At 35.3% G+C, this 8,839-nt stretch overlaps 1 protein-coding gene across 1 annotated transcript in view; it reads left to right on the top strand.

The window, feature by feature from the left end:
- The first annotated feature begins 3,341 nt into the window (after window positions 1–3,341).
- Window positions 3,342–8,839, top strand: part of LOC121323001 (coiled-coil domain-containing protein 93-like) — a 13,446-nt gene continuing 7,948 nt past the window's right edge. Inside the window, exons 1-9 of the mRNA XM_041263707.1 lie at window positions 3,342–3,431; window positions 4,683–4,796; window positions 5,397–5,491; window positions 6,337–6,448; window positions 6,783–6,810; window positions 6,994–7,067; window positions 7,242–7,298; window positions 7,554–7,654; window positions 8,375–8,392. Coding sequence (XP_041119641.1) covers window positions 3,348–3,431; window positions 4,683–4,796; window positions 5,397–5,491; window positions 6,337–6,448; window positions 6,783–6,810; window positions 6,994–7,067; window positions 7,242–7,298; window positions 7,554–7,654; window positions 8,375–8,392 — 683 coding nt within the window. The 5' untranslated portion in view covers window positions 3,342–3,347. The remainder of the gene's footprint in view (window positions 3,432–4,682; window positions 4,797–5,396; window positions 5,492–6,336; window positions 6,449–6,782; window positions 6,811–6,993; window positions 7,068–7,241; window positions 7,299–7,553; window positions 7,655–8,374; window positions 8,393–8,839) is intronic.

The following is an 8,839-nucleotide window of genomic DNA, read 5'->3' as shown; positions in this document are numbered from 1 at the left end:
AGATCTCTTCTGGCCGGGACCGCCAAGGATGGGCCTCCGCTCACAGGCCAGGGAGTAGAAGGGGAAGAGATCCTCCTCACTCACTGGCCGGAGTAGCAGGAGCTCGATATTTGATACTGCTGCCTCTTCTGGGGACGGGATCTCCTCCCTCTCTGGCTCTGGGAGCGACGGCAGATCCTCCTCCCTCTCTGGCTGGGAGCGACTGCAGGTCCTCATTCCTCTCTGAGGTGAGTGGCAGGCTCCTCACCCCTCTCTGGCTAGTTAGTTAGTGACGTTAGTTAGTTAGTTCCCTCTCTGGCTCTCTGGAAGGCGGCTCACCACTCTTTATTGGAGTGACCGGTGGATCTCCCATGTCTACCGGCCAGGTAATTAACCACCATGAGGGCAACCTCTGGGAAGGAGGCCGGGTGGTGCTGTTCCTCCCACTGTTCCCACCTCTCCCCATCTCGACGGCACAGCGTGTTGATAACTATGGGGAGATCAGAGGTCTGCCTCAGGGTGCATCAAACAATGGGACGGACTGTTATTTACACTTAATTTCTGAAAGGGGAAAAAAGTACTTCTTAAATACAAACAAAGGCAATAACAAAACATATCTAAAAACAATTACAACCCTTATTTGTTGTTGTTTTTAACATTGTGTGCTTCATGTTTGTTGTTTTTTTATAGCTGTATGTGGTAGGTGACAGACTTCTTAGTTTATCAATATATGTTTTCTCTAACCTGCAAACTCAATTTGCATGTAAACAACACAATCATGATGCCTCTGCTTAATATCTTTTGTCTGCATCTTGATAACTGGATAATAGCTTTGCCCTTTGACAGTAGGTGAAGTCAGCTTTTATTGAAAGAACTGAAAGAATGTAAGGGACTCAATCTGGCAGCTGATGAACTGAAGAGGAGAAAGGACATTGCTAAATGAAATGTCATTATGGGAGTTACTCATGTTTAGCAGATGTACTGTTGAGGGGTTATGCAGACAATAAATACAGAAAAAGGTCTGCATGTATACTTTAAGCTAATATTTTCAATTCAGCTTTCAACAAAGGTACTTGAAGTTATAGTTGTGATTTTTTAAAAATATATGTAGTACATTTTAAATACATGTTGATAGGCCTATCAATATTAAAGCTATAAACATTGCTATGCTATTCATTGGGCATTCTAAAGTCAATGCCCCTAGAAGAGAAACCTTGAAAAAAATATGTCAATATTTCAACTGAAAAGCTGGTCCTACGTAAGAAGGACCTCTGATTAACCAAAAACAAAATATGCACAAGAAGTACATATATCTGGAATTGTATAAAACAACACCTGGAAGTAATCAGAAGTGAATATCACAGATGCTCTAAAAAATAGTAATCTCAGGGACCAGAGATACTGCAGGCTATGGCTGTGCAGGGAGTGCCAGGCGGAGTCTGATGTGGCATTCCCATGAGGAGGCAATTATTAGGCTTGGTGGTCCAGTGGTTAAAGAAAGGGGCTTAATACTAGGAGGTTCCTGGTTCCTGATTCAGTGTGTGTGCATCTTGTAAGTGACTCTGCAGAAGCACTTGTTGATGCATAATGAACTCCTTAGGCCCTGTAAATTGATTTGGATAAAAGCATCTTCTAAATGACTAAGTAATAACAATTCCACAAAGACCACTCTTTGTGAATTGCACTGAGTTGTCCAGTTAGTTACAGTCAAAGTGCTTGACAATATAATGCATAGACTACTGTACCTCTTTTTTTAAGGTAACGGTACTAACGGGCCTCGAGGACCAGAAGTATATACAGTAGTATTTATTTATTTATTTTTACCCTTTATTCTGATTGGGTTGGATTCACTGGGCGACTCCAGATTTCCACACTAGTATTATTTACATTACCAGGACTACTGCCATCTACTGGACAACAGTAAAAACGACCAAATGTCAGTTTCAGTAGAATCTTTATTATCGTAATTTTTAGAACCATTAATTATTATTACGCTATTATTATTGTATTACATGAATATATGGAAATATGAATATCCATTTTGTAAGGTATTTTTAGTTAGCACCTTTACTGATACATACATTTAAAAAAATGCTTGTGGAATTTCAATAGACTTAACTTTGTAATCTATCGTATTTTGGGATTACTTGAATCCTCTCCACCCCCCTCACACAATGACATGTTCACAAAAGTAAAAATGCATTGCAAAGTTTAACCAGTTAAAATAAATAAATAAATAAATAATAATCTGAAAAACAGAAGGGAATTGTTCGACAGAAAATGAAAATGATATTATTGTAATCATTTTTTGCTAAAGAAAGAATGATTAACGTACTAATAAGGTAGTAACAGCAGGTTAAACCCAACTCAAACCCAGTGAAACAGCTACAAAGCTTGCATCTCTCCTGGATATCAAAAACAGGCGGATCGAGTTTGTTACTGGTCCAGCGTGTTACTACCAAGTGACTACAACAGCTTGCAAATGTCAACTTCAGTTATTTATGAGCCTCTAAATAACAGAATTAAGCTAAATAACATAATCTACTCTGAGCCATTCTGACCATCAGCTAAGCACGGTGTTTACTTTCTCTCCGTGAATATAGTGTATCTGTCTGGGACTGCAGGTCAGTGCTAGTTTTGAATACCTGGTCTATGCACGTCTATCGTCAATGAAACGGATGACTCCATTGCACCAAACTGACTAATTCAGAGTGGGTGTCCAACCACGGTAGTGTTCTTTTGTGTGTTACCCATAGTTGCAATTCAATGATAAGTCTGAAACTATTTTTTTTTGTCATTGCAAACATATCATTAAGAACTGCAGCAAAACACCCCAAGCATTTGGCTGAAAATAGCAGTAATGAATCGTAAATAGTGATTAAATACACAGAATGCCTGAGGGCAAAACAGGCAGTCATGTTAAAAATAAAATAAAATAAAACTGAATCTTCATATATTTGTAACCTAAAGTTCATTTTAAAGGAATACAATAAGCAGTAATAATTGCAAAACACACCAAAATTATTTAGGTAAATGAGGTTTTCATTCGGTATCTTCTTTGTATCAGTATTTAGTTATTTTAAGCGAGTAATATTACAATATTTTCCGAGGAACCAATGTATAAACATTAACAGTTAAGAATCATGTCCTTACAACATATTCAAATGCTGTACTGTATTCTGTACGCCTTTACATCTAAACTCATATGTACTTAACATTTAATAGCACTGAAAAATAACCATTGCCAAAAAAAAAAAAAAAAAAAAAAACCTAGCAAGACTCTGAAACAAGCAGCAACAGGTTTACATGAAACAGACAACAGCGCTGAACTGACTGTCACATGACACCCACATGACTCCTTAGCCATCATGGCCGCAACCTCAGTGTTTCAGAGGCTGAGAACTGGATCTAAGTTGGGAGCGCAATATGACCAGGAAGGCAACCTTATTCAGGTATGACGGACCTAGCCTTAAATAGAAACCATGCCGGAGGATTTTTTGGCATGGATTGGTGAAAATTGTACGCGTTTCTATTCGATTTCAAAAGCGATTCTTAGAACGCTGGCCTCGGACTTCATGAAGAATAATAAACAAAATAACGAAACTGGACACGAATTAAAAAATAAATAAATACAAATAAATACTGTTTTTAGTGTTTTTTTTTTTTTTTTTTTTTTAAGTAACACTAAGCTTTTTAAATGCACATGGCCTTTTTTATTAGTAATAATTATGTACGTTACATAATTGTGTATTGTACAGATACGCCCATTTGAGTATGTTGTGATGTAATACATATTTTGAAAAGTACTTTACATGCCTAACATTTGTGATTCAAGTACAATTTCAAAGTAAAACATTGAAACAGCTGCAATAACGTGTGTTTCGGCGTCAGATTATTTCCAGGGTTTACGCGGCGTGTCTCTAGGTTACCTGCCCTTGAGAGACATAACAGGAATGTTGTTGTTTTCAAAAGACGGTTGTCACGAAAAATGAATCATATGTTCTAGCAGTTTATTGGTAACTGTAATAGTTTGCATTCGTTCTGAATTTCAATACCCTATTATGTGAAGTGGACCTCTATGCACGTTCACTGCGATTCCAAGTCATGTAATCCTGCGATGTCACAGACGCTGCCATTGACTGTTGACTAACCTTCTTGCTGTATAGCAAAGCACAAGGACCTGAATGATCTAGTGCTCCAGTCATTCTGATTTGCTATTATGAGCCCCCTGGTCCTTTTTGGAAAATTATGATAATAAAACCGATATGATTGATTTGAATGCACTCAGCCAGGTTCAGTTAAATCCCGACTCCTCCCACAGCCACACCTTACTGTAGTGGAAATCAGTAACCGTTAGCAAAATCAGTTTTGATTGGTAGATCGTGTCCGTTAACTTTGCCAGGGTACTGTATTGTAGATGCACACTTTCTTTCTAATGGAGTTTGCTAGAACAGGATTTAGACTGCAAATCATTCAGTGAAAATACAAGTGCAATTCAATTACTGGAGAAAAAAATAAATAAAACCTAGCCAACAGGGACCTCTAATGGAGAATACAACATACCCTGACATGTCCTATTTGTCTCAGTTAATGGTTTAATTTCCAGTCTTTAATACAGTTTACACATTGTAGTGAAGTGTTAGGGGATATTGCAAGTTTTTTGATGCGTGCATTTGAAAGTTAATCTTTCCTTTTTTATTTAGGTTGAAACGCGTGAAGATGAGGAGCAGAATGTTAAATTGGCAGAAATCCTGGAGCTGTTGGTGGCAGCAGGGTACTTCAGGGCTCGGATCAAAGGGCTTTCTCCGTTTGACAAGGTGCAAATAAAGTTAAACAGCTCTGAGTATTACGTGTTGAAAGACCAGTATTGCACATGCCTCCGCGCTTTTTGACAAGCAAGGACGACATTCTGTAAAACAAAACATTCTAAATTGAGACCCCTGCAAACCAACAGCTTTTATTAAAAATTATTTTTAAAGTATACTATAACTGTGTTCTGTGTTAAAAATGAGTTTATATAGATATAGCATAGCTGTCACACATGCAATTAGATTAAAGGAATATATATATATATATATATATATATATATATATATATATATATATATATATATATATATATATTCCTTTAATCTAATTGCATGTGTGACAGCTATGCTATATCTATATAAACTCATATATATATATTCCTTTAATCTAATTGCATGTGTGACAGCTATGCTATATCTGTTCAGATATCTTTGCGTATGCTTGATTACGCCCTCAAACTCAATAAATCACAGAAGTGATTTGGGGGAATTACATGCTAATCATATGATCTCAGTAATGTAGTGTCCATTGTTCCTTATGTAGTTTGTTCAAAAGATCCATCTGTATATGGTTACATCTGTATATTTTTTTGATCCTTCTTATTACAGGTTGTGGGTGGGATGACCTGGTGTATTACAACCTGCAACTTTGACATAGATGTAGATTTACTTTTTCAAGAAAACTCTACAATTGGTCAGAAAATGTAAGTTATAACAAAAAGTCCTGAAGCATGGGAAGAGAAGCCAAATTATATCGTAATGTATGCGTAAAATATTGGGCTATGTCGGCATTTGCATGTGAAGATTGGATTTTTTTAAAATGTGATCATCAGCAGTTAAATTCATGCAGTTTGGTTGAAGGAAAATGTTAGTAATATATGCACACATACAAATTACAGCAATATCAGTAACATAACTGCAAAGAGACAGGCATTTCCGTATGGATTTGTATACTTGCAATAACTTGTGCTAAAGAATATCCTAACTTTTGTCAGAACTGGAAAAGCAGAAATTCCTTTAATCTTAATTGCATATGTGACAGCTATGCCATAGCTATATAGCTACAGTATAACATCAACAAAAATAGCAGGATTTCAAGATGCCTACTTGTTTTCACTACAGAATGGCACTAAATGATTTCTCAAAGTATAGTGGAAAGCATTGTATTTAATGCTGTATGTGGTTTCCGAAATATGTGCATGGCTAGTTGTTTGTGTGAAAATATATTTCAGAGTCGTCATGGTTTTTTGTCTGTCCTTTATTTAGTTTTTCACAATGTGTTTACATAGAACCAAATTACTTTTTAATGAGGTAGCAGGCTGCTTATTTTCCAAAGGGTTAGTTAAAATTTTAATCTTAATAGAGCCAGGGATTCAGATAATTAGAAGCACTCACCTCTGACTTGCATTGTTTCAGTGGTTTTCTGTACATATTTCAATTGGAAAGGGAGAGAACACTTTGTATTAACACAGTATGTCAGCTGACACGTTCAGATAGAAAACAAAAGCTAATTGTGGATATTTATTGTTCCTTTGTTTTTTCTATTTAGAGCGCTTACTGAAAAAATTGTGTCTGTCTTGCCGAAAATGAAATGCCCTCATCGTCTAGAGCCTCACCAGATCCAGGGTCTTGACTTCATTCACATTTTTCCTGTTGTACAGGTAACTAACTATATATACTATATTGTATTTATCTTTAAGCCCACAGTTACTACTTACAGCGGCATTGTCCTATAAATGACCTATTTCAATTGGGCTGTGTTACAGATTAAGAAACTTCTTTTTTTTTTTTAACCAAACAATATTTATTTACTGATATATTTTTTACAGGAAATATCCATAGTTAATATTTTCAAAAAGCATTTAAGTATTTCATTGAAATTCAAGAAGAGACGGATATATATATATATATATATATTATATATATATAGATGATTAATATTAAATGTGGGTGGTGTGTGTGTGTTGTGGTGTTTTTTTTCATTATTTTTTTTAGTGGAAAAAAAAACGCGCCATTGAAACAAGTATTCATGAAATTAAATCTTCTATTGCCTATATCTATATACTATATATCTATTATACCCCCTCACTATATATAATATATATCTATATATGTATAAGGTGTGTGTGTGTGGTTGGTTTCATTATTTCTTTTAGTGGTGGGCAAATACCGGGGCCATTGAACTAAGCCCACGAGAAAGGAAGAGACAAATGGGTGGGACGAGATTACATTCGGGCATACTCTGTGTCACAGTTTCAGAAAACACATAGCATTCCAGAGGTAAGACTTAATGAAATTTCAATGACCACTTCATATAATAATAATAATAATAATAATAATAATAACTCGGACCCTATTGTACTAGGTCAATTTGTATTAATTGATTTTCATTTTGCTCACTGACAGCTTTTAGTTTAAAGCCGGTAACATTTGTTTTCTGTTCATCTGTGTCAGGATAATGATTTTATGCAGAGAAAAGAGAAGGCCATTAAAACAGTAATGGATGTTTCTGTAAGTATAAACGATTCAAGCATTTTGCATATTTCATTCAAAGAGATGTAATTTAACAAAACTGTTTAATTTACCAACAGCTCCTTTCAATAGTGCTTTTCGGTAGTGTCACAGAGTACTTCCACTATTGTGAATGTTAATTAATAGATAAAGACTGCATTCCATCTAAGTCGCCTCTGTTTTATCCCTCACTATGAGATTGGCAGATGTCCATTTGAGCATTTTCATTCATTATTCTTTGTATTTTTGATACAGGAGGTTTATAAGCCTCTGCGGAAATACAAGAGGCAGGTTGATGCCGAGGAACTAGTTGATGAAGAATCCAGAGTACACTCCACATTGCTGGAGTATGGAAGGTAAAGACACACTTTTTAGATATACAGGCTCCAACCTCCAAGGAGTGCTAAGAAACAATTCCACGAAATGAAATCCACCGTCATGATACCTCTTATTAGCACTTTACAACATTATCACTTGTGTAGTGTCTTTTCCTTGTTTTCTTTCTTTTTATATGTATTTATTTTATTTATTCATTATATACTTCAGTGTAGGATATACAACACAGATGAAGCAAATGCCACATGTGCTATCAGGTAGATTTATTCAAATGGACAAGCCAAACTTATACTGAAGAGGTATCCAGGATTTAAAAACATAGCAATATCATGTTTTTCAGTAAGTATTTATACTGAGTTAGAACCCCACATATTCTTGTTGTGTGTACTACTGTGGACAGTTCATATTCTTAAAACCAATAACCATGTCTTACTGTAATGTACAAATCCGTTTTCAATATCACTCTCTGAAAGCGGATTTACACGTTGCAACAAACCAAAAATAGACCACACTCAGGAAGAGTCCTTTATTTTATAAATACTAGAAGTTCAGTTATTGCCAGAAGAAAATGCATTTTATATTCAGTTTAAACCTACAGAATATTTGTTTCTATTTTTAAAATTCTTTAGATGTTTTCTTTTTTCTTTAGTGCTTGTTTTATTTCCTGCTTTATTTTCTTGCATTTTCTTCTTCTTCCTTCTTTTCTTACCTTTTACTTTTCTATTCATTTTATTACTTAGACTCCCTGATTACATACTGTGAGTATATTATTCACTGATTCTAGTGTTCAATATTTTCTGAGCTTACTGTGTTATTGCCACTAATTTAGAACTGTGAATGCATGAAGATTGAAGTTCTAAACATTGCTGGTTCAATGCGTAGGAGAACTAACACTTGAACTGCAATTGTGCTTTTCTTGTGAGGACCTTGTACTCTGGAGCAGGCATGTAGATTTAGTTGTGATTATACTCTATGTAGATTAGTTAGATTAGGTAATGATAAAGTATAAATATGTTAGTCCATATATATTTCACTTATTTTGACGGTTCATAGCCCCTTTTAAAAGACACAAGAATTGAAGTTTAAATAGCATTACAGAAGTTAAAGAAAAATGAAAACAAAAATCTAACTCCCACATGGAGTACTAACTAAAGTTTGGGTGAATTCTTCTTAACTGTCACACTGGACAGCTAAGCTGTTTACCA

This window comes from Polyodon spathula, chromosome 11, assembly GCF_017654505.1.
Source record: "Polyodon spathula isolate WHYD16114869_AA chromosome 11, ASM1765450v1, whole genome shotgun sequence".
NCBI lineage: Eukaryota > Metazoa > Chordata > Actinopteri > Acipenseriformes > Polyodontidae > Polyodon > Polyodon spathula.
Note: the sequence above shows the minus strand (reverse complement) of the source record. Positions and strands in the feature narration are given on the sequence as shown.